At 36.9% G+C, this 26252-nt stretch overlaps 1 protein-coding gene across 1 annotated transcript; it reads right to left on the bottom strand.

Moving 5' to 3' along the window:
- Positions 1 to 11139: 11139 nt before the first annotated feature.
- On the bottom strand, positions 11140 to 23222 carry LOC132123842 (cysteine-rich secretory protein LCCL domain-containing 1-like). The gene is made up of 14 exons (XM_059534532.1): positions 22924 to 23222; positions 18771 to 18889; positions 17269 to 17401; positions 15209 to 15324; positions 14990 to 15090; positions 14502 to 14648; positions 13960 to 14020; positions 13748 to 13814; positions 13523 to 13653; positions 13405 to 13448; positions 12884 to 12956; positions 12656 to 12731; positions 12425 to 12558; positions 11140 to 12057 (listed from the first exon to the last, which is right to left on the bottom strand). Exons 1-14 carry the CDS (start codon positions 23179 to 23181, stop codon positions 12006 to 12008), a joined length of 1512 nt encoding a protein of 503 aa, XP_059390515.1. The 5' UTR covers positions 23182 to 23222; the 3' UTR covers positions 11140 to 12005.
- Positions 23223 to 26252: the final 3030 nt, after the last annotated feature.

Below are 26252 nucleotides of genomic sequence, written 5' to 3'. Positions count from 1 at the left end.
ACAAAAAGTGTCTTAGAAAATTTAAATCAATATATTGTTTTCTGTAAGTGAGTAAACAAGATGATTTTCACATAATTTAGAAAGAAAAATTCTAAACTACAAGCTCCAGTTCTCAAAAATCCCGGGAACCATTGTTCTTTATGTGTTTTTTTGCCTTATTCAAGTGTTTTAACATTTTTAGTTTTTCACTAACCACGCATAACATTTTTTTTTCTCAAAAACACAATCATGTACATACATACTACTCACATATTATTATAGCCCAGTTTGTGCTGATTACAGTGAGATTAGACTTTAACCATTTAGATATTTATAAGAAACTGAAAAAAGCACAAATGTCAGGGCATGACAAAACTTCTCCAGGCCCCAAAAATACCCTTAGACTCCAGAGGGTTAAAAACTACAGCTCTATCACCAGTCCCATCACTGACCTCCACTTTAATAAGCCCAAGTCTCCGTCCTGAACTCCAGCTGCCACAGAAGCCTTCGCCACCCTCAAACGAGCCCTCATAAGTGCTCCTGTCCTAGTTCACCCCGACCCAGAGCTCCTGTTCGAGGTAGAAGTGGATGCTTCAACCACTGGAGTGGGAGCAGTCCTATCTCAGCGGCAGGGGACGTCTCCCCAACTCCACCCATGTGCCTTCTTTTCTCAGAAGCTCAGCCCAGCGGAGAGTAATTACGACATTGGCAACTGGGAGCTACTAAGGATTAAACTGGCATTGGAGCAATGGCGACACTGGCTCAAGGGAGCGATCCATCCATTTACAGTTTTTACGAATCACAAAAATTGTGAGAAGCAAAGAGAAGAGAAGCAAAACGCCTAAACCCCCGCCAAGCTAGATGGGCTTTATTCTTTACAAGATTCCATTTCACCATCTCCTATAGACCCGGTCCTCAATGTTAAAGCTGATGCATTATCCCGAATTCATACTTCAGAGGAAAGTTTGGATGAGCCAGAGGCCATAATTCCTACTCAACTCATTTCAAGTCCGATTCAGTGGACCTCTCCGCCAGTCGCCACTGAAGTCCCTCCTCCTGCTCCGCCGGGCTGTACCCCCAGATTCAGGTATGTCCCACAGACACAATTCACCCCACTTATTCATACCACCCATACCTCCTTAGGCACTGTCCACCTTGGGCTGACCCAACTCTCTCGCTGCTGAAAGACCGCTTCTGGTGGCCCGATATGGCAGGAGATGTCAGGAGATTTATCCGGGGTTGTACAAAATGTGCCATCTCTAAGAGTCCCTGTCATCTTCCTGGTCATTGTTGATAGATTCTCTAAATTCTGCCGGCTCATTCCCCTACAGGGTCTACCCAATGCCCTAGAAACCGTGGAGCTGTTATTTAATTGGGTCTTTCACCAATTTGGCCTCCCTGGGGACATTGTCTCAGACTGTGGATCCCAATTCATATCCCGTGTATGGAAGTCCTCTTTCTCACTCCTAGGTGTGACTGTAAGCCTCTCCTCCAGATACCACCCACAATCCAATGGTCAAACTGAGAGGAAGATACAGGAAGTAGATCGCTTCCTCGGGACCTTCTGCCATGGCCACCAGGACTCCTGGAACCAGTTCCTGGGCTGGGCTGGGCTGAGTACACCCAGAACTCTCTCCGTCAACCATCCACGGGCCTTACACCATTCCAGTGCGTACTCGGTTACCAGCCCCCTCTCTTCCCCTGGTCAGGAGATCCCTCCAGCATTCCTGCAGTCGACTACTCATTCCGGGAGAGCGAGAGAGTCTGGGACGAGGCTCACCATCACCTCCAATGGGCAGTGCGCAGACAAAAGATGGCAGCCGACCTTCGCCGAACACCTACTCCCACCTACCAACCGGGGCAGAAGGTCTGGTTGTCCACTCGCGACATCAGGCTGTGCCTGCCCTGCAGGAAACTTAGTCCCAGATTCGTCTGCCCCTTCCTCATCCAGAAACAGATCAACCCTGTCACCTGCAGACTCCAACTCCCTCCTCAATACAAAATTCACCCCACTTTCCATGTCTCACTATTAAAACCTTTTCACCCTCCTGTCTCCACAGAGCCTGACCGGACAGAAGAACCCTCTCTCCCATTGCTTCTGGAAGAGGGATCCGTCTACAAGGTCAAGGAGATTCTGGAATCCCAGCGGCGTGGTGACAGACTGGAATACCTCGCCGAATGGGAGGGTTATGGCCCTGAATAATGCTCCTGGGTCCCTAGAGACGACATTCTCGATCCCACACTCCTAGAGGAACTCCATACATCTCACCCAGATCATCCAGCTCCTCAGGGCAGAGGAAGTTTGGCCCTCAGGAGGGGGTACTGTCACAGGTTGGTCAGGCTCGTCACTGAGCCATTTACAGTGCACTCCCTCACCTGAATACTGATCACCAGCACCTGTTCACAATTTAGTCATCAATTCCCTTGCACTTAAAAGCAAACACCTCAGTCAACAACTGGTCCGATCTCATGGCTACACAGCGGAAACTTCCTCTGTTATAGTTACCTGCATTGATTCCATTAACTTACCTCTTCTCCAGCGAGACTCTCCACTACTCCTAGCGACTCCAGCATACCTCCTACAAACTTATCCTCCAAGTCTCCTTTCTCCAGCATCTAAACTGAGATGTGTACGACCGTTCAGCAAGCCTGGTCACCCCCCGCTCTGTAAGAAGATTTCCGGTGTAATCTTATCGCATCTATCATCATATCCTCTCACCAAAGAAACCACTCACCTGCATCTCTCCCACTGCCACTTGAATAACCTGTCTCAAACCACAGCATTCGACTAACCCTCTGTATTGAGTCCGTTTGTTACATTTATTGCATCTTTAGAAAGAAGATCATTTTGCATTCAACTCTCACAGCAATCATCCTTTTCTGCAACAGATATGCAACCTCAGATGAAGTACCTTTCACAGCGACTTTATTTGCAAGCCCTCCACTTACTGTAATGCATAAAAAATTAAATCTCCACTGTCCACTCTGAGGAGTCTGGTGTCTTTTTTATGATTTATTCATAACTGTTGAATAGGAAATAATTTGAGGGCTTTTTTGACCTTCACTTTTGAGGTAACAGACTTTAGCAGCCCAGCTGCCTTTGAAGTAATTTAGCCGTGCTGATGATATACTATAGGTAGCTCACCAATAAATGAAAGCTCTACGAAATCTAACCCTCGATGCATAAGGAGTCTGAGAGCTGTCACTGAAGATGACAATAAAGGCTTCCAACAAAGATGGAACATGTCTTCCACTGGAATAAACATAACACATTGCATTGTGTAGTGTGTGTGAAGTGTGAACTCCAAACTATTAATCACTGCCTGGCTGTGCTATATTGAGATTTATTGTCAAAAAATGTGCGCCTTGTCACATTTTAACTGCTGTCTTACTGTCTCACTCATTCACACATGCACACGTCACTAGATTCACTGCATGTTTGATCATGGTTGATCACTCCTCTGAAAGCACATTCTAAACAGATGACTATTTTGATTCACAATCTAGTATTTTTTACCTTCTTATTAGGTTCACTTATCCCTTTTTTTTCTCATACACATATTTTCATACATTAAATGTGTAATGTTCAAAGTGAAATAAATATCTAAATATATGTGTTCAGCTTTACGTATTAACTCATGAAAGAGAAATTAAGTGTTTTTAGATAATTCTATTTAATGAAAAACATGGTGCGGATTTTGTCTTTTTTGCTATACATATATATTTCATATGTACAAATATATAACCATTGTCCATGCATAAATTGCAGTATACTTGTAAATATAAATACTAGTTATATTTATATACATTAAGGCCATTAAAGATGTTTCTTTTATATGAGCTTTGCCAATAAATTAATAACTTGTTGCTGGTCAGACATTCTTAAATCAAAATATCATAAATCATTAAAAAAAAACTAAAAAAAACCTTTTGCCTATTATGCTCTGGAAAGATGACAGAGATGACAAACACCTGTAATGTCAGCCGTCACAGCAGCTACTGTCCATTAGATGGCAATGTTACATTTAATGCACACAGTTTGAAACTTACGGGTCCAGTTAGTGCATGTCAGTGTTTGTCATGCCAGTATGCCAGTCCTTCGCTTGAATATTTATGCCTGAATGAATTTCATATATCATTTGGTTGCTCGCTTTATATGCTTTATACACACAAAGTAATCCAAAATGTAAGCCTATTTAAAAATATTATTTACAGTTTTTTCTTTAATGAGCTGTTTTCCAGAAGCAAAGCCTAGATCTAAAACTAAAACCATAAAAAAGAAACATTTTTCACAAAAAAAAATGTGCACAGTTGTGTACACACTTAGGCCTACATTTGTTCTAAGCCTCATTATAATTGTTGATAAATTTAGATTATTCTTAATGAGGCGGTTGCTCACAATTACATTTTTCAAGTAATCTGAATCAAACATGAATTTTTGAACAACTTCAACTCTAACTTTTCGTTCTCTCACGCAGCAAGATCTCAGTTTCAGGTCATGCTTACTAATGTATTTTGTTGGCGTTGTTGTTTAATTGGATTTACAAATAAGTTGTTTCTAAAAGTACTGTGATTTACGTATTTGAGTGCATCTGTTGGTCCTACATTTACTGTAAAGTTAAAATTACATTTTTTGTGCAAACTTCTAGATGAATCAGGCGAAATTCTGTGTATGTGTGAGATCCAGGGTAACAAAGATTAGGCTACATCTGTTCCCTTTGGACAGAAATGTTTGACCTTGAAACACAAATCCAAACACAAAGACAACACAACATTTCATTAACATGGAGCAATGAAATTGAGTGTTCAGAGAATACAGTACACAGAATGCCATGCCATTTCAATAAAACAACCCTCTCCAGGGACACAATTTGTCTGCTTTTTGGGGTCATAATTACTTATATATGCAATTAACAATGCTTTGCCTAATGAATTGAAGATTGGAATTGATTATGAATTAAAATAGTAAAACTTCAAAACTGGTCATCAAAATAAGTCATGCAAGAACACCATCAGGGTATTAATGCCACAGTGCTTGTGCTAATTATAAAAACGCTCACTGGAATCTTCTATCACACAAGTTCTGTTGTTCTCAGTTTCAGTGTCTGATATCATCGCAGTCAAATGGTTTGCAGGTGGTGTGATGTGGAGAACTGCTGGATCTCAGCGGATTTCTTAATGGCTTTTCTGTTGTCCTTTGTTAAGGATGTTGTTGGGCTGTTTTGTTCTGTTGGGCCTGTGGAGAGTTTAGTCCTCTTGGGGCTCAGACAAGAATCAAGAATTCATTGGTTGACTGCATCCTCTGCTCCCCTCGAATTTAACAGACAATCATGGTGCACTGTGTATCAGCCAAGGACACATCAGGCACTTGTGGCGTCAATTCTTTTAAATGTTTGATCAGTTATTCGCTCAATGGCTGGAAGGTTCATTCTCAATGCTTGGGAACAAAGTGGATGATTATATATATTATAATATATATATATATATATATATATATATATATATATATATATATATATATATATATATATATATATAGATAGATAGATAGATAGATAGATAGATAGATAGATAGATAGATAGATATTAAATAAATTAGAAAATGTTTAGATATATTAAATAAATTAGAAAAGTTCTGTTGTCAACTAACTAGGTGAAATTAGTGTTGAAGGCATGGAAAAAAAAATAATGCAAAAATAATTCCATTTATACACACACACACACAATTATCTATACTTTGATATATATAAAAAACTCCATATAGAATAATGGTATATAATAATAATAAAAATATATTAAAAGATGTAATATACTGTATACACACGTAAAAGAAAAAAAAAAGCTGAAATTATGTTTAAGAAAATGAAGAATATATATGTACACCCACGCACAATATTCTTCACCCACCTATTTGACCTAGATTCCTTCTCACTGGAATGCCAAAGTAGACAGCGCACTAATTTCTGAGCCGCTGCCTGTATTTAAAGGTATTTCCTCTTTTCTCTAATGTGGTGTTGTTTCAGTAAACTAAAACAGTACTTGTTCTCATTTAAGAAGAAGTAACTCAGGATCATAAAAATAATCTGTACATTTTAGAAAACTACATTGTGATTTCCCCAGACAGTCATCATAAATCTTTCTTTGAAATTGACTGGTAATGCACAAACACCAGCGGCCTTCTCATTGGAGAAGATCTCAGAAAGATCTCAGTGCTTGATCCTCACAAGCTTGCTTTAAGAATCTTTCTACATTTGGTACATGCCTGAAGCAAACTTTGTTATGGTTCTCCTGACATCCAGTAAGAGAATGCTACATTGGTTTATTTGTAACTCAAATGAGCAAATGTTTTTCTTGGACTTGTGCTGATGGAGTTTTGGCATGTATGTAGTACAATGAATGGCAACAATTACACTTTTTTTCTAGGTGCAAATTTTAAGCAAAAGTTCTTGTTTATATGAAGATAATAATAGCAGTCTTGTTATTTTAACCAGTTATAGTATATTTGACTAAAATGTCATCCAAAAGCTAACCTTGGCACAGAATACACATTTAAAGGAAAAGTTTCACTTAGCTCAAAATTTATGTATTACTGTAGAAACAAGAACAGCTTTATTCACTCAGTACCGCTTGTACACATGTGTTCCTGATCCATGTAACATCTCATTTGCCGTAATGATTGTTCATTACTGTCTGTCACCCTCCTATAATGTTCAGATTGCTCTCTTTTATCCAACTTGAAGTATTTGCTGTTTTTCTGTCATTTTTTATTTATTTTTTTTCTGTGAAATTTGTTGTAAATTGCATTGGGAACAGACTTGTCATTTTTATAAGAAAAATGGGATGCTGGCTGTGCTTACAGTGAGATGTTATTAGGCCTATTAATGTGTCAGAAGTAATAAATCAAATCACTCATTCACGTACACATCACATTTACATGAATCAAAAAATGTGCGGAAACAGAAGTTTGTGTTTCAGTGGCCCACATATGAATTAAATAATATTTTAAATCAGTTATATCTATGGTTTCTGTCTAAAGAACTGAAATACCGTAGCTCCAATTTTAAGACTCATTTGGCAGGTCAAGCTCCTTCCACTCAAAATATATTCAATTTGTGTGTCATATTTGTAGCATTTCCCTTCATCTCTAAGTTCACTTCTGATGCCAAGGAAAAGGTGGGCGTAGAAAGGCAGACATTACTTCTGGTCACCATAATATTTCAATTCATCCCCAGAAACCTTGTGGTTGCTAGACTGAACCGTTTTCAAAGCTTTAGGAAACTGCAGCAAGTAAATAGAAAAACGAATGAGTAAGATTGTTGAAGATGTTCCAAATGACTGAAATAAAGTCTAACATGTTCTCGCCAGCAAGTGAATATATATGCTGCTTTCAGTTCAGTCCAGTTCAGTTCATCAGACAGCAGCTTAGAAAGTTATTAATGGTGACTGTTATTTTAAATGACTCTCAGAAAACATAAGTCTTAAGGTTCGTCTTACATCATAAGTACAAACATCTTCAGTCTTCAATCTGCTGCTGCCAACGACTGCACGTGTCAATGGAAACTTGCAGCAACTCATTTGTCATTTGTCCTGCGTGAACCTTTGCTGCCACGAAGTCCAAAGACAGTCCTTTATACCTTATTTAGTCAAATGGTCAATATGAACTGCTTTCTGTTCCACACAACCTTCTGTTTTGGGCTTATATGAGAAGTTTGAGCTTGGTGTGAGACAAAAATTATACAATCTTGCTACAAAAGACCTTTTCATTGAGAGGAAAAAAAGTACTTTTCTGCAATTTTTGGGTGCAGAATGGTAGATAGACACTTGAGATATTTTAAAAACAGAGGTTGGCTTTAAAAAGAAGCAAACAAACAAACAGGAATTAGTGCAACTGGCCATCCTTTTTTTTTTTTTGCCTTCTGGAAGTATTTTTCCCATTCTTTTTTCCCTATAGGGATTTTTTTTTTAAAAGTCTTTGTTCAACAGTTATAAGCCATGAACCAAACCAATCAGAAACAAGGTAATTCATGACATTCCAAACCAAAAAAAAAAAATCTCTCTCTCTCTATATTGACATGATAGCATCATCACACACTTGCTTGCAGATTTGTCGGCTGCACATACATGATGCAAATCTTCAGTTCCATCATATCCCAAAGGTGCACTACTGGATTGAGATCTGGTAACTGTGAAGGCCACGTGAGTATAGTGAATTCTCGTCATGTTCGAGAAACCATTTTGGGATGATTTGAACTTAGTGACGTGGCATTTTATGTGTGTTACTGTGGTCATGAACATGGTCAGCAACAACACTCAGGTAAGCTGTGGTGTTTAAACAATGCTTAGTAGGTACTAAGGGTCCCAAATTGTGTGAAGGAAACATTTTTCACACCATTACACCACCAGAACCAGCCAGAACCATTGATTCAAGGCAGGATAGATCTATGCTTTCATAATGTTTGCATCAAATTCTGACCCTGCTATCCAAATGTTGCAGCAGAAATCAAGATTCATCAGACTTGGCAAATCTTCTATTGTCCAGTTTTGGTGAGCCCATGTGAATTGTAGCCTCAGTTTGCTCATATGCTCTTAAGTTTGAACAAGTCTGGTCATTCCCCTCTGACCTCTGGCATCAACAAAGCATTTTCCCCTATAGATCTGTCACTCACTGGATATTTTCTCTTTTTCAGACCATTCTCTGTAAACCACATAGATGGCTGTGCGTGAAAATCCCAGTAGATCAGCAGTTTCTGAAATTCTCAGACCAGCTTGTAAAAACAACCATGCCTTTTTCAGTCACTTAAATCACCTTTCCTCTCCATTATGCTGCTCAATTTGAACTTCAGCAGATTGTTTTGACCATGTATATATGCCTAAATGCAATGAGTTGCTGTCATGTGATTAGCTGATAAGGTACTTGCATTAACAAGCAGTTGAACACATGGTTTGGGTAGTTGATTTGCTTGTTTTGATGCTCTGATTTATGTAGATTTCTCTGCTGAATAATAGGTAATGAAGTTTTTCATAATGCCAGTGTTAAACCCCATTATTTTACAATTAAGTTATCTTTAAAGATGAGTTCCTCTAAAGAGGAAATTGATGTTGCAATTTTAGCCTTTACATCACCGCAATAAACATACTTGCTAGTCAAATGCAAGTGGTTTTTGGAGGTGGCTGATTGGACAAAAATCTGTAGTGCAGGATGAGTCATCAATAGTTTTGGTCCATTTTCAGACATTACATGTAGGCTTTAAAGCTAATAGGCATGGAATAAAACCTGCAAAAGCATAAAAAAAAACCTTTCAACAAATAGCATCTTTTAAATAGCAGTTTGCTTGTCTCAATCCCATTAAGTAACTTTTAATTATTTCCTTAAGCTTTTAACACATTTAACTTCACAAGCAAAGCTGTGCAGTAGACATGTAAATATTTGTTAATACACAAGAAAAGACTTTGCCATTCAACTGAACTCCATCGGGTTAAACAACCAGAATTATTCTGACATGCTCACAGGGTTGTTCTTCATCTGTTCTCACTTAGCTGAAAAAGAGCAGTTGCACATATAAACTTTCTGTATTTCTGTTTTTAATTTTCCTTAAATAAAGTGGGTATTTCCCTCTGCTTTTTACATTTTCATTACGCTGTAAGAAAGCAGTGGTAACACTTATATTTCCATGCCCTACATTATTGCTTTTTTGAGTGATTTCCATCCAGAGGCACCAAACTCCAATAAACAGGCAAAGTTATTTATCAAAGAGTTGAAATTGTGTCATTATATGTTAGTGGCACTTTATAATATAAAAATATGTAAATGTGGCAGTCACTCTGCATTACACTGTTTTGTTATGATGTCAGTATGGCTGGCTGGTAATTACACTCAAGTTGTGTTTCTGGACCACAGGTGTCCAGGTGGAACACAACCTGGATGGAGAGTAATGCTTTGGACATTAGCCATAAATACTGGCTTTCTATGGCACAGAAGACTGCAGTTGTGGCAGGGCTTAAATATACAGGCTGCATTGACAAAGTGGACTTCTAACTAATAAACAAGTTCTCACAGATGACTTTAGGTGTCTGAAACAGCAGGTGTTTAATATTCACTAGCAGCTCCAGGTTTAGTAGTTATCATATTTATCCATCAATTCTTCAACTAAATTGTATCTACAGCATCTATCAACCTGAATGAATTAAAGTAATGTGGAAGTGTGTTGCTCAATAAAATTATTCTATAATCCATAAGGGAATTGTTTTAGCTGTTGCTTTGAGGGTGACAGAGCACTAAACACAGAAAATTATTCCATCTGGTTTTCATTACAAACAGATGGCCTCAATAGTTTCTCAAGTCCATGCGTTGTGCCAGTCCAGGGTTTCCAAAAAAGAATCCAAATCACATTGTGGGCTGAATATATAACTATATTTTCAATATTTTCAAAAAGTGTGAGATACACTGGGACTGATTACTGAAGTTTATTGTAAAAATTTTTTTTAACAATGTGAGGTAGAAAAAACAAATATATACAATCATATGCATACATTAGGCCATTATAACAGACATTTTAAGGGGAGGAGAGTGTAAAGTGCCAATCGTAACCTTTTTTTTGACATATATGTCTGATTCAAAGAGTTTGAGGTCCATTTAAGCAGAAAAAAGCTGTACTTGCATACATGACTTCTGAATGTTCTTTTTTTTTAAAGGGTTCAGAAATAAAACATTCCATGAACATTGTATGCATCATGCTTTTGTGCTAATGTTTTGAGAACATTATTAAACTCTGATAGAACATTATATTAAAAACAAATGTATTTCTAGTAATGTTACCTTTGACAGAACCTTGCCAGAACCTTGTCAGAACAACTAAAGTTCTGACAATGTTCAGTGTTTGCTGATGCACAACTACACAATATAAACATTCCCCCTCTGTTTCAAAACATGATAAGCTTATTTATTTAGCTATCCTAAATATGAAGAATTATACGGTTAATTTTCTCCATATCAGAACAAACCTCATTTTTGGTTGCAACGAAACATTAAAGGGATAGTTCACCCAAATATTCTGTCTATAAATCCTGACATCATTTACTCACCCCTTAAGTTACTTTGATGTGGGTGACCAAATAATTGACTGTAGTCATTGACTTCCATAGTGTTTTTACACTGTCAATGGCTACCGTCAATTGTTTGCTTACTCACAATATTCAAAATATCTTCTGTGTTCAGAAGAAATTCAAACTGGTATGGAAATGATGACAAAATTGGCATTTTTTGGTGAATTATCCATTTTAAAGAAATACAAAAAGCACCTCAAATTTATTCTGACATAATATAAAAGCTAGTTTTGGGGAACCTACGAAAACATTAACTGATAATACAGCTGTTTTTATGAGACAGTGCACAATGCCCATAAATGTAGCACCTCATTACAATTAATACTATAAAGAAGCTATTCACAACAAGCTATTTACAGTGTTTAACGATGTGGACGTTTCATACAAGGTTTGGCTGCATGTTTAGATGTAATCTCCTGCCCTGCAGGATTATACCCACATTCACAAAAAAACTTTATCAAATCCTCATCAGCAGTCCTTTCTTGCCCTAATGCAAAAAAAATAAAAATACATAAAAATAAATACATAGTGAAAAAAAATAAAATTAATCTATAGATAAGTGACAGAACTTCTCCAACATTTAATGAAACAAATGAAAATGAAAAACATAGCATAGAAAAACTGTAACATAATGGTAGATTAAAACTCCGTAAGTGCTTTTTTTTTTTGCAATACTGACACCATAAGATTGTAGTAATGTGATGAATTGTGATTCCCTGAATGATCCTCCCATTATTTTTAGGCAATACATTGGCTAACCAGCTTGATGCATTGGAAAGGGTCTCCAGCTATATAGCAAACACCTAGTTCAGTCAACATTTGTGTGAAAGAAAATACACTTTAGGCTGGTTAGAGCAGAAAAGGCCCACTATTACAGCTTAATCAACACGAGTTGATTGAGTGACTGCGATTTCAGCACATGCTTAAATAACTGCGAATACTTTGAATGCCTTGCCTCCCGCGGGGTTCTGCAGGCTGCAAGAGAACACAAAAGTTAAATAAGCAATGCTTCCTAACCCTTACATAACACATAATTGTGTTCATAATGACCAGCATTTGGTGAAAGGCTTATTTAGTGAAGGAAGATGTTTGAGATATTGTGACAAATCCTTTGTGATTATTTGATGGGATTTCATTTTGTCATTACAAGCCATTGTTAATTTGCATAACTGTAGAAAATGTAGTTTACTCTACCACACTTGCAGTTGAACCACTGGTACAGCTCTACCATAATGAGCTTTATTAATAAAAGCCTGTGATTTTAAAAGCTTAAGGAGAGACAGGCTGCCCCTACTCTGCCTTACACCAGGTCCACGCGGGCAAGTTTAGAAATAAAACCTACCTTTCTGAGACTATGCCATTCTGGTATGAGGAAATGTACAGCTTCCTGTTGTCTGTGGGCATCACGTCAACATAACCACCTGATTTGTTGCTTAAAACGCCAGCATGAATTGCAGATCTGCATATACTAGATTTCTGAAAAACAAATTTGAATTTTAATTAAGTCTTTGCTGGGGCAGCAATCTTCTTGCTTTGAGTTTGATTTTGGGGAAAAAAGAAAAAAAAAGCTTACATCTGAATAAATGTTGGTACCAATGACTCGAGAAAGGTGGGGATTTTCTTGCAGGCAGTTCCGAGGACAGTAAATCCTTGTGGGAAGAAAATAAAGGTCAGAAAGATGTATGTTTTTGCCAATGTAATAATAGCAGTTTCAAATACTATTGGCAAGTTTTGTTTAAAAATAGGTGATATAAAAGAACATTTCACCTGGAGGTTTGGTTCATTACAGATTGAGTTTTACCTTGGACAGTGTCTTGCTGGCTTTTGGTAAGGGCACAGCACAGAAACTGTAGTCTCACATGTGATAACTTTTACTGAAACAAAGAAAAGATGATGAAATTATTAGTACAATTACAGGATGATACAAAACTCATATCAGGGTCCTGATCGCTGTTGTCAGGGTTTATTTTGCAATAATAACAGATATTTCCTGAAAAGTTATATCTCAATTCTGATTGGTTGATTGGAGTGTTGTTCCAGGATACCAAGACCCTTTCAAAAATATAAAAAAATCGTACCAACCCAAAATATATAGATGGACATAAAATACAGATTTAAGTTTCAATTATTTTAATATATGAAAATAGAATGCACAATGATACAAGGAGTCGTGAAACTAGCATTGCCATGTAGGAAATCCACTGGCAAATTTATATATGGTTTAGACATCACATAAAATATTTCACTTCTGAATGACACAACTGACCAATCAAAATCACATATTGCAGAGAACCATGTAATATATTCTAAATTGTCATTTACCTGTCACTTTGGATACTGTGAAGGCATTGGCACTCTGGTATTTCCTGTAACATTTTCATTATGTTAGATGGAGTTGTCTCTAATGAGCATGAAAGTCAGTCTCGAACAGATTGCTTACCCAAGGGACTGAAGTCCATTTTTGTATGATTTGATGAAGAAGTCCTTCCTGCCATGTCTTGTGACATCCATCCAGCCACCATCATTGTCAATGACACCGTAATGAATGCCTGCCCGGCAAATACTGGATTGCTAAGGGCGAAGACATTGTCAATGCGAAAAGTTTAGGCTGCATGTGGCATGATAAACTGAAAAAAATATATATAATTCTTTATGCCAGGCTTACCATGTCATAAAACACCGTTCCAATCACTTTTGCCATGCTGTCTAAACAACCAGCAGGACACTCGTACCTTTACAGGTGCAAAACAATGTTCATTTTGAAAAATAATTGCAGAAAAATGGAGTGAAAATTTGAATTATTATTATCACAAAAATGGCCTATGTGACATAAATGGTATATATTATTATTATTATTATTTATTTTTTTTATCTCACCTATTGCATGTGGTGCCTTTACACTGGTCTCTTAGCTTTGTGTCACATGTCACAGTCTGGGCTGTGTAACAAAGCAGAAAAAAAAAACCCATTTAGATATGATGTATAGTTTAGCAGTGCTGCAAAAATGCACCGCTCTGTTCCTGCAGTTCTGTAAAAGCAAGATGTGGAATTCCAGCAGGAGCTCATGGTGGCCAACAGCAGGAGATCTCAGCTTTCAGTCCAAACCCGCTTTCAGCAAAGGAAGTAATTTAAATCCCACAAGTATTCATCGTCCCCAAAGCAAACATACTCAGCAGGGAGATCACCATTATGAGAACAAAAAAAACTCCCTGCTGAACATAGTTTGCAACATTAAATATTATCTTAAAAAAAAAAAACGAATCAACAGATCTGTGCCTGGAGAACATCAAAATAATTTGAGTTAAACAGAAATATGTTTGTGTGATAGCAATTTTTGGGTGCAGTCACATTCAAAAAATTTATTCTTAGATAAAAAGAAGTGATTTTTCAAGCAGTGTAATCAGAGAATCACAGCTTACACATTTGCTCTTTGCTCACAACTACATTTGGGCTCCTGGTTGGACTTGAGGCCTGTAAACGGGGCCCAGGGCTATGAGGGGCCTCTGGTTCTATAGAATTTCTTTCATCTGTTTCCTCAGGTGTGCTTTGTCTATTACTTCCATCACCTGAAAATGAAAAATGAAAAATAAGCAGTTTTACAATTTGCCTGGATCAAGTCATGGTACTATGGAAAAAGTGATGCTATTCAATCTATATATAACTCAATAAACACAATATATATATATATATATATATATATATATATATATATATATATATATATATATATATATATATATATATATACGGTAAGATATTTATGTGATCAACCATACAATAAAAACTTTTTATTTTAATATACTGAATAAAAGTATTAACTGAAAAGTAGTACTGGCCTCAAACCTTTGAAGAGGATTGGTGCATGGGACAATGTTGGAAGCTACAGCATTAAAAGCACATAACAAACCTTTATAACAGAGTTTTTCTCTGCACACTCCTCCATAGCTGGGTGGACAGGCAGAGCAAGAGGTGCCGTGCTTATATGGGGCATATCCCCACCAGTTACCTCTGCACAGTACGAAACACACACAAGGAAAGACAAAATTCACAAGCTATCATAATATAAATGACAAAGAATGAGTGCATTATTTAATAATAAATGAAGAACAATAAATAAGTAACTCACTTTGGTGAGTAGTTGCACACAAGATAAACAGCTTTTGCCCAGATCTGGCCCCACACATTCATGTTGTAGCACACATTGATCGCACAGCCAATTCGACTACTAGTTGCCCAAACAAGCTGGAACCAGCAAGGAAGCAAAACAGTCAATCAACTATAATTGCCTAAAATAAATCTATCTTTTAATTACCTTAGGCATTATCTTTAACAGAAGGAATTTACACTATATACAAGTCTTTTTGCATGGGTTATCTCTCATGTCTATACAATGACCCCAAGCTCAACCCCAGAACACACAACAGCAAAAGACAAAAGAAAAAAGTGTCACTGTCCATTTTGAAACAAAACTACATTGTAATTATAATAAATAACCTCAGTGGTGTTTCTGTTCTTTGTCTGTAGCTTAACTGAGTAAGATCATGGTCATAATTATTTGTATGGAAAAGAGTTGTGTGAAGATTCTTCAAAAATAATCTCCTTTTGTGTTAATTACAGATTTTTAATTTTGGGTAAATTTTTTACTTTAAATTAGGCTTTAAATGTTTGGTAGTTTGCTAGTCTTTAACTGCTCAGTAGTAGAAATATTTTGTGGACATTTGGAGGCAATACTCTAAATACTAAATACTTTTAATACTAAAATTTGTGAGGTCCCACAAGACTCTATCTTAAGACCCCTTTAGTTTTAATATTCAATGATATTTAGTCACTACATCTGCCTTCTATCATCTAAGAATCATTGTCAAAAAGGCACACAGATATTGCCCCTCATGTTCCCTGGTAGCACAACCGCTTCAATGCTCTCTTGTCTGGTGCTCTCCAAAAGCTCTGGTTAGACACCAAACTAGGGGTGCACCGAAATTTCGGCCGCCGAAAATTTTCGGCCGAAATGGCATTATCGGTTTTGGGCCAAAATAAAAAAAAAACAACCGAAAACGTAAACCAAAAATGAATGTCACCCGCCCCTCCCATCCGTGCGCAAGCGCTTAGGTTTCACTCACGGTCGAGCTGTTATCACGCGTCTGCCTATCAAAGATTAAGCTTGTCAAAGGGCTGTCACAATCAAAAAAAGCTTGTCACAAAAGCTGCACAATCGATCGGACCAACCAACACAAGTTTCGAAAACGAAAAAGGAATCGATTTTAACGGCCTTCTCTCGGAGCGCGTCCAGCTCGTCACTATACGCTCGCAGCGAACGCGCGTCACACAGCAACTGCAGGTTCTGACACACACACACACACACACAGCCTATTAGTGCATAATATCAATGTAGCCTTCAGTAATGTTTTTCATTGACGTTATGGCAGTCCACATTGCTCACTTGTGCGCGTCTCAAGCGCCCTCTTTACGTTCGCCCTAATGCCTGTTTAGATGTCGGTGGATTTGCCTATATTTGGCGTTGAATAACGGATCAACGCCAAATATAGGCAATTTACTAACGATTCAATGAACACTTTGCCTATGTCTCAAAAATCGAACAGGATTTTTTTTCACAAAATTGACAGCCCTATAGGAGAGGACACCAAAGTTGCAATATGTAACATTTGTTCTGCAAAAATCTCCAAAATTGTGGATTTTTATGCACAATTTTTAAAAAACTATTTTATTTGATGGAACATAAAACTTGAAGAATAATTATTATTTATATTTATTGTAAAAAATATTTTATGTTTTGTTATGTAACTGTTAATAAAAGTTTGATTATTATATTGTGATTTTTCAATTCAGATCCATTAAATCCAAGCAATATATATATACGTTTTTAAAAGAAGCCATTTTCGGCTTCAGTTTCGGTTTTCGGCCAAGTGCATCCTAAATTTTCGGTTTCAGTTTAGGCGCAGAATTTTCATTTCGGTGCATCACTACACCAAACTATTTAAAAAGGCTGAAGCTGAAGTGCTGACAACCAGAACGAGAGCACATATTGCATTGGTATTAAAATTCCTTCACTGACATCAAATATATTTCAGAATACTTTTCAGATCTATCAAATCCATTAATTGGTTTGCACCTAAATACACATGTGACCTGTTTATGAGGTATGTTATCACTGTATATCTACTGTACCTGAGTGTAGTGGGTACAGACTGGACCACTGCATTTAAAAGGACAGTGAGGGTTACATTCCTGGGGGTATGGGAACGAGTAGTCTTTGACCTCATCATACCAGGCTTGTACATGAGAAGTAGGTGGACGATATCTGGGGTGAACATAAAAAAAATATATATATTATTAGTTATAGTCTAAATTTAATGCAAGTTTTTTTATTAATTTTTTTTTTTTTTAAATGTGATTTATTCCTGTAATGGCAAGGCTAAATTTACTCCAGCAGCCATTTCTTCAGTCTTCAGTGTCACATCCTTTAGAAATCACACTAATATGCTAATTTAAATGCTCACAATAAACATTTATTGTTTTGGAAATAGTGATACATTTTTTTCAGGATTCTTTGATGAATAGAAAGTTCAAAAGAACAGAATTCATTTGAAATAGAAATATTTGGTTTTTATGTGTTTAGTGGTCTTTGTTTTTATGTGTTATTTAAAGTATATTTGAAATAGAGGACATCACAATGATAGTCTAGCATTCACTTGCAGACATAACTCAAAAAACAAATATGAACATACTTAATGTATATATGTAGTTAAATTGCTAAAAGGTGCAGCACACCATTGCTAGAAAGTCCCTCAAGTGCCAATATATTTTAAATATCAGATGACACTAACTTCAAATGTTCTTCAAAACCACTCACTGTATCAACATGGTACTTTGTAAACATGACTTAATTTCCAAGTGGACTGATAAACAAAAATGTAAAAAAAGGAAAAAGAAAAGAAAAATAATGTGACCTACCAAAGGTGTGTAAAGCCAGCCAACTGGCCAGATCTAAAAGGCTGTTTTCAGTTTATATGCGATATGCATCAAGCCGTCAGTCAACAGCATGTGGGTGGTCGTTGGGTCTGCCATTTGACACTGAGACTGATGTAAATATAGCATTTTGCTAGTTTAATTTAAATATATGTTAGTCATACACTACTGTACCATTCTGGGGTCAGTAAGATTTTTTAAATAAAATAATATTTTTACTGAATGCATTAAATGGATCAAAAGTAACAGTAAAAACATTGATAAAAAAAAGGAGTTTCCAAAAAATATGTGCAAACCCATAAAACTGTTTTTAACACTGACAATAATACAAAATGTTTTTGAACACCAACATATTAGAATGATTTTTGAAGGATCATATGAAAACAAGAGTAATGGCTGCTGAAAATTCTGCTCTGTCATCACAGGAATAAATTAAATTTAAAATGTATAAAATATAAAACAGTCATTTTAAATTGTTAAAGTATTTCACAGTGTTACTGTTTTTGCTGTATTTTTTTTTTTTATCAAATAAAAGCAGCCTTGGTGAGCACAAGAGACTACATTTAAAAACAAAATCTTACCGACCCCAAACTTTTGAACGGTAGTAGATTAATAAATCTGAATTCTAGCTTTATAGAAGTTCAGCATAATGTGTTGACAATAAGCTCACATTGCTATAAAACACCAAAGCATATTCAGACCTTCCCCAGTGCACTCCCAGGTTCTGACCAATCTGAGGCAGCAGGCCAGTTGGGCCATGTTCCCACAGGCAGGTCTCTGCCCATTCCTGAGCACTCTGCTCCAGTTCAGTGTCCCACACCTAAAAGGAATACAGAAACATGGCTGAGATTGAGATGCAAACAGGTGGCAAGTTGAGCGCTTCAGAAACAAAGCTGTTTATTCCTTTATATTTTGTATGTGTAGTTATGATCATGACCTGGTTAGAAGGTGGTACAGGAAAAGGATTTTGTCCTGTGAAAGTCAATGGCTGTTGTAGTCAATAATATTTGGACAGTTTTTCCAGGTTAAATTCACTTTAGTCTGCTTTCGATACAATGAGTGCTTCCAGATTGGAAAAAAAGAACCAGGTTTCTTTCTGGTCCACCCCTTGGTTTATTTTTCTTGTGCCCTGATTCAAAAGGCATAGTTTATTATTATTAATAAGGCATGACTATTATTATTATTTATTTATTTTTATTTTTTTTGCATACAATAATATTCTCCATATGTCTTTGTTTCTGTCTTCTTTAGTTCCTGCTCTGTGTTCCTAGTTTTGGTCGCAAGCTGTATTATTCAAGGCCACTCAAGTGTTCAAGTGTTTTTCTGTTAATCTGACCCATATTTTGCTGTTTAAAACATCTCATTATTCTGGAAAAGTAAAACAGCACTTTCACCTTGAAAGCAAACAAAATTCAAGGTTGGAGAGAAATCTGAGCCAAAATTGTGGCGGGGGTGCTGGGGGAGTTCTCTGCCTTGTCAGTGCCCATTCATGTTACACTTTGTCCCAAGGAAATCCCTAAGCACAGTCCAGCAGTAAACCTGGCCCAATAAGTTCCTTAAAATAGCTGAAACAATTGCCTGAGACATTAATCCTTGAAGTAAGCACCTCCCAATGTCTGCTTGGTTTGCTAAACCACCCATCAAAATGGGCCTTTATACTGTAGAGACAAAGTTGTAAAACTGGATATATATATAGTATGTAAGCAATGTTTTCACACTAAAATCATGATATTATTTACATCCATATTATGGTCTATCCTGCAAAATATGTAAACTGAAAAAGGGATTGAGGGGGGCCCCCAAGAATCCGACCGCGCTTGTACAGGACCAGTACAGGAAAACACTTCCTGTCAGTTCAGACATTCAAACTCTTTCACACACCATTGTTTACTTAATTTAACACCTCATCAGCTGCACTCGTCATCTGGTCACATTCTAAGAAAGTGAAAAATTTCCTGCGTCCCTCAGGAGCTATTTTTTTTTTCCGTTTAAAAGGAATTATTAAATGAGATATGTAGAGACAATGTACCCACTGTACAGCATATGTGTGCCTGTTGAAACGAAGGTCTGTTGATTTCCCTGCTGCAGTCAGGAATTCTGCTGTTTTGCCTAGAATTCTGAATCCGGTTTTATTAGAGGCTGTGGTGGGCTGGAGCAGCGCATCATCACATTCCATGTCTCCACATCCATCACACCATTCCTATTACTCTCACTCTGCTGAGCTGCCCCAACTCCACTCCTGACACCCAGTTAACAATCCCTGCAAGACATCTCACAAACCACTGCCCGTCTTTTAGAAAAACTGAAATATAAATGGGTCTTAGTGCTCAAGAGGGCCATCCACCACTTTTTTTTTCTCTGATCTAAGAGTGAAAACTGTATGGGTCTTATGGTAATGGTTTGTTTAGTGTGCAAATGAAACTGTGAATTCTGTCCTAATTTTAGTTGCAAAATTCACTTTTATATTTTTTTGCTCATAGTGAAGTATCTGCAGAGTGTGTTCACCGACACCATTTGCTGTTTTCCCCATAAATGAGAAACTGTGTTTCAAAATGAGCTGTTCAGGAATGTACTCCAAAGTAGCCTGGTTTCCTTTACAGTTTTGTGCTAAAATTTTGCGATATTTTATAAATGTTGATTAAAAAGGATTACATACAAAAAATATTGCGAAATGACAGTGTTTCCATTAACCAATGTTTTTTGCTCTCGCGACAAGTTAAAGAACGATCATGTGAATTTTAGGTACGCCAGGTGACCTGAAATTGCAGTTTTGTGAAATATTCCTTTCTCAAATGGCCAGAAAAACCACCAAATATTCCTTTTTCAAACGGCATGAAAAAAAAAACTTTTTGCAATATGTGGGAGTTTTTACAAATTTGACGGGTTTCCATTGGGCGTATTCAATATCAAATTGCGAAATTTGAAGGGTAATGCAAACGCAGCTAGTGACGACACATGGAACATGCCCTTTATTCAGTCGAGAAGTGATTTTTTTTTAAGCTGCTGTCACTCAGATCTAATATAAACATGCAATTTCCTTCCCAGCTGTTTGCGTTCACAGACATAATCGACTGTGTTTACATGAGCTTTGTGTGTTTTTGACATAACCTTGTGTGTATTTGACAGTTTAAGCTCAATAAGACACGAAAGAGAACTTGGTTTTAGTACTCACATGATGTGCTGTCTGGCCACGTTTACACAGCAGCAGAATACAGCTGTCAGTCCTGTGTTAGAGTCCTTAATACGGTTAGGTTCACACACAGTATGGTTATTTACTGGTGTGACAACCGCATTCTGTAACCGAAATTACACTCGTAACATTCCCTGTTCTATTTCTGACGTAGTCCAAGCTCTTTTTAACAGGTGCTTTGTTGCTTCAAGCAGTTGCATCCGTATAGACATGGTGTCTTGCGCCATGCCACATCTAGTGTATAATATATAATTGATTATATTCAATGGGCTCTACTGTCTTTTTGCTTTCGCTCGCGTCCTGTGTAGGCATGGTGGCATGCTAATTACTTTCACACCAAATATACTTTAAAACAAAGACCAGAGACCACTTAGATAAATGTTTCACATGCTGAGAACACTAACCTAACATAAAGGCCTAAATATAAACCATAAAAATTTAACAATCACTTAGGATACCTCTGGGTTATTCGTGATCAGGTAGATCAACCTGATCTGAACACCAGAAAACTATGGCCAAAATGCTTCGTTTGACTTTTCGTAGACCATCTGCTCTTCCCTGTGGATTACCTCTGACCTACTTTCTGTACGATCTGAATTTCTGTGTATTGAATTTTATAATATTGAATTTGATGTGCCGAATTTCCTCTTCATCTTGAAAACTTGAAGCTGTCTTTTTAAAAACTGGATAGCTGCATTCAAAGAATTCAGAACAAAAAAATTTGCTGTTTGAAAATACATGTCTATAAAACTGCATTGATAAATGCCACTTGTCAATAAAGCAAATTCATACAATACAAATTCAAATAGATTTGTCATATTATAAGCTCAATATTCATTTGCATTTAAGTTGTTTAAACTTCAATTAACTTATGTAAAAAAAAAATATTTTCAGCATGGAATAATAAATACATAATCTTAAAAAGGGACATAATAGATCCCCCTTTAAAGTAACTGTTTTCTAATTAAATATAAATGCTATTTATTCCTGTGATGGCAAAGCTTAATTTTAATCACCCAAATCTCACATGATCTTCTCTCAAGTCTCAAAATTATGTTATGCTGTTGCAAACCTGTTTGACTTGACATGAGGGTGTAAAGTAAGACAAAATGTTAATTTTTAAGTTAACTATCCCTTTAATACCTCTTGGGATGTTTGGTGGTAAGACAGCCTGAATAAGCAGGAGGAAACGCTGCTTCTGAAACAATATTTAACAGTATTTGTTTTACAACAGTTCAGATACTGACATTCTACTAGTTTATATCCATGTGTCCAATAATATATTCAATCTCGACAATGATCCTTCAGACAGAAAAATTCATATGTGCTTTACACGCAGAAAAGTACAGTTGTGGTTTGTGGTCCTCTGTTAAACAGCACATTGAAAACTGACAGTACTTGAGCAAAGATTTCAGGGCGTAATAATGGCACATTCATCAAACTTTAGGCAAAGCTTAAAGTTCAGTGAAGCTCTACAACTGTTTATTCAGATATAAAATATGCATTTTATTCGGTTACCTTATTTCTATCCTTGCAACGACACCAATTATCATTAATAATCTCATCAACATACAACTAAACCACAGGACAAGTTGAGTGGAATTGAGTTCTTCCTAATATGTGTTAATCAACATATTATTTGTAGCAGTGTAGAGACGTTTTACCATGTATTCCATATTTGAAGCTGGTGGGTAGACCTGACCCCGGAGTTTGTTGTGGAGGTCCAGGATTGCTTGCATATCACTAGCAGTGATGGCCCTCTTGCTTCGCTGTCTCTCCACCATCCAGTCTCCATCATCATCTAGGTACTTCTCCAAGAGAATGCCGAGATCTGTGGCATTAAACAGCACCATGGCAAACACACTCCGGGTCACCAGCAGGAGAGAGAGACCCCTCAGTAATGCAGAGGTTAGGTGACCCATGGTGGATGAACTCTGATGATGACGTCTGAGTGTCTTCAGGCAACTGAAAAGAAGAGAAGGCAATAAAGGCAATAAGGCTGATAAATAAAACAGGTACTGTACAACAAAAAGAAGGAATGCCTTGGAAGAAAAATAGAAAATTCGATCAAGATTTTGTTTACGGTACAAATTTAACATTATGAACATAATTTTGCATATGAAGGGAGTGTACAAATAGGACACTTGTTTTGGATTTAAAACTATAATGCGACGTCAGACTCAAAGAGAACCGAATTGATTGATAATTATTATTGTATGTATTGTATTGTGTAGCCCATATTAATTTTTTGAGTCTTAAGTATCCTATTCACGTGCACTTGTTGCAGCTTAATTTAATTTAATTTAATCCAAATATATGCTTTTATTCAGCTAATAAAAGCATAACGTTTAACTCAGACTTAAATATAATGAATTCACTTTAAACAATAGAGAACAAAAAAAAACATCTTGTCTTAAAATGCTATTTATTTACTAAAACTTACTCTGTTTCGTATGTAGCGTATACCTACTGATAAAACTGCAATAAAGTCAATTACATATCTTCACTATGCTTTTTTTATTATTTATTTTATTTCTTAGATTCAGCTTTTAAAGTAAATTTCTTCTCAGCCCATTACAATCGATCCATATTAAAAGATCCGATTCAAAAGAATGATTCGTTCACGAATTTGAGACAATGAGCCACAATGAATGAGAGCAAAGGAAATAAACTGAACGCACAGGTCTTGCCGAGCTTAAAAAACTATTTTATTTTACAACTTAACGTCAAATAGCCCAATGTATCACAATGGCGTCTAGACCAGTAATTAAAATATAGCACCGAATTAATGCAAGCTACCTGAGATGACACACGCAACAATAGGCTATCATAAATAACAAATAGTACATTATTTGGCTGCTGCATAAATACATACGGATAAGACAAGCAGTCTCTGATAAACTTGACGGTGTCAGGTACAACAGTACCAAAAAATTAGACCTTAATCCAGTACTTTCGGCAAAATGTATCAGCCTCGAATCGACACATGCAGAACGACTGACCATGATTTTATAGCAACTGATTAAAAAGTGTCTATTTTTTTAACAAGTTACTTTTTAATGTTGGTTACCTGAGATACTGCAGCGAATGAGCGCTCACTCAGCTTTTCTGCACACTTGCTGAAAGTTTCAGTCCTGAGCAATACAAGTGTTGTTTGTGACAGTTTTGCGAATGCTCATCCATAGATCCCAAAGCATCTGTAATCATGCTCATAAATGCAGTTTTACGATCATCAGTGTTCCGGAGAGACTACATGGATCAGGCTGCAGCATCTCGTTAAATCCACACTCTTCTTTTACAGTGTCGAATTACTTTGCAAACCACACCTCCCGTGTTTCGTCGCATCCGTTTAACCTGAATCCAAAAAAATATTAAGAAACTGGGATTTTCGTGTTTAAATGTGTGCGTTGTGTGGCAGAGGCTGATGCAAAATACTTAGTTATACAACGTATTGTTATCCATTTAAGTATGCATCAACTTAATAGCACCATATTTCTTAGATTCTGACCATATTGATATGATAGCATTTGTATTAGATGTGTTCTAAGAAATCCTTAAATGATTTGCTGGTTTGAGACCTAAAGCAAGGCCATGTGAGTTCAGACTCATTGTCTGTGGAACCAATCTGAAAGAGGGCCAGTACAGAAGATCAGATCAGACAACAACATACATGTAGGCTATAGTCCAGTTTTGGTCAGCAATTCTGGACCATAGGCTGGCATAGTACCTGGGCTTGAGAACCTCGGACAAAAATGGTCATCTGCAGATGTCCCATACACTTTGACATTTGAGAAGTATTTAGAGATGTTCTTAAGCTTAGAACTGATGTAACATGTGTCCATTTCACATACCTTCCTGTCAGATTGCACCAGCCAGAGCCATCCTTAGTGGGGTGCAGCTGGTGCGGTCACAACAGGTCCCGCGCCAGAATGGACCACATTTTTTATATGTTTAGATAACAACAATTATTGTACATTATATTTTAAAAAATACATGAGAAATACATTGATCTGCCAAATACAACTTATCCATACAAAAAGGTTTAAATCTTACCATAACCATCAGTATTTTACCCAACCAACAACAATATATATATTTTTTTCCTATTTACTACATTTTCCAGAGCTCACACTGTATCTTAATGCAACTCAATGTCCTATCTGCTACGGCTCATGTGCATACATTTGAACTCAGTCAGGTTTTATTGCTGACTCTTAAATTAATATTCAGCATTTCAATACTGTCTAAACCTTTAGTTGTGCTTTTGGAGTACAGCTTTACTTTGGACTCAATGTTAAAATGAACCTCTACAACATGACCTACCACATTTTGAACAGCAATGAACCATAGTTTGTGGTTGGTTATGTAGGTCACTGGCGTGGGGCCCTGACCGCACCCATCGGAACGGATAGCTGTGTGAAGAGACCAGGACTCTACACAACTGAAATAGAAATGCCAAGGTGCTCCGTGTGCCAGCAGCAAGCCGCCACAAAACACTACAGTAATTCATGAGACACAGTCAGTATAGAGTCACAGCTGCTGCATGTTTAATGGGATAGTTCTCACAAAAATTAAACGTTTCTGTCATCGTTTACTCACCCTCAAGTTGTTCCAAATCTGTGTGAGTTTCTTGGATCTGCTGAGCACAAAAGAAGATATTTTAAAGAATGTTGGGAATCGAACAATTGAAAGTAGCCATTAACTTCAAAGTATAGTTTACTCTTTTTTTTATATTTGGATACCTCTGTTGGGCAGCCATTCCTCGCTTTCTTTCCAAGTGTACATGTGCTACAAGGATGATGAGACAGAAAAGTATTTAAGTTAGTGTCTTGTGTATATTTACTTTCCAATGAACTGGTTGAACCCAGAAGCACAAGAACAAAAACAGCCCAACTTCTCCCTCTACTGTTATAGGTGGAATTATTTCAAAACATACTTTTTTAACTTCTATCAGGCACTAGAGTATCATCATAATAGTGCATTTTTCCTCACA

Source organism: Carassius carassius, chromosome 42 (assembly GCF_963082965.1).
Source record: "Carassius carassius chromosome 42, fCarCar2.1, whole genome shotgun sequence".
Taxonomy (NCBI): Eukaryota; Metazoa; Chordata; class Actinopteri; order Cypriniformes; family Cyprinidae; genus Carassius; species Carassius carassius.
This window is presented reverse-complemented; position numbering and strand designations above follow the sequence as displayed.

What these genes read in the sequence shown, in the direction of transcription:
- LOC132123842 (XM_059534532.1), bottom strand. Translation starts at nt 23,181, where the DNA reads ATGGGTCACCTAACCTCTGCATTACTGAGGGGTCTCTCTCTCCTGCTG. An exon ending in GTGTGCAACTACTCACCAAA is followed by an intron (nt 15,091 to 15,208) that starts GTGAGTTACTTA and finishes CGTACTGTGCAG; the next exon opens with AGGTAACTGGTGGGGATATG. An exon ending in AAAGGCACCACATGCAATAG is followed by an intron (nt 13,815 to 13,959) that starts GTGAGATAAAAA and finishes GCACCTGTAAAG; the next exon opens with GTACGAGTGTCCTGCTGGTT.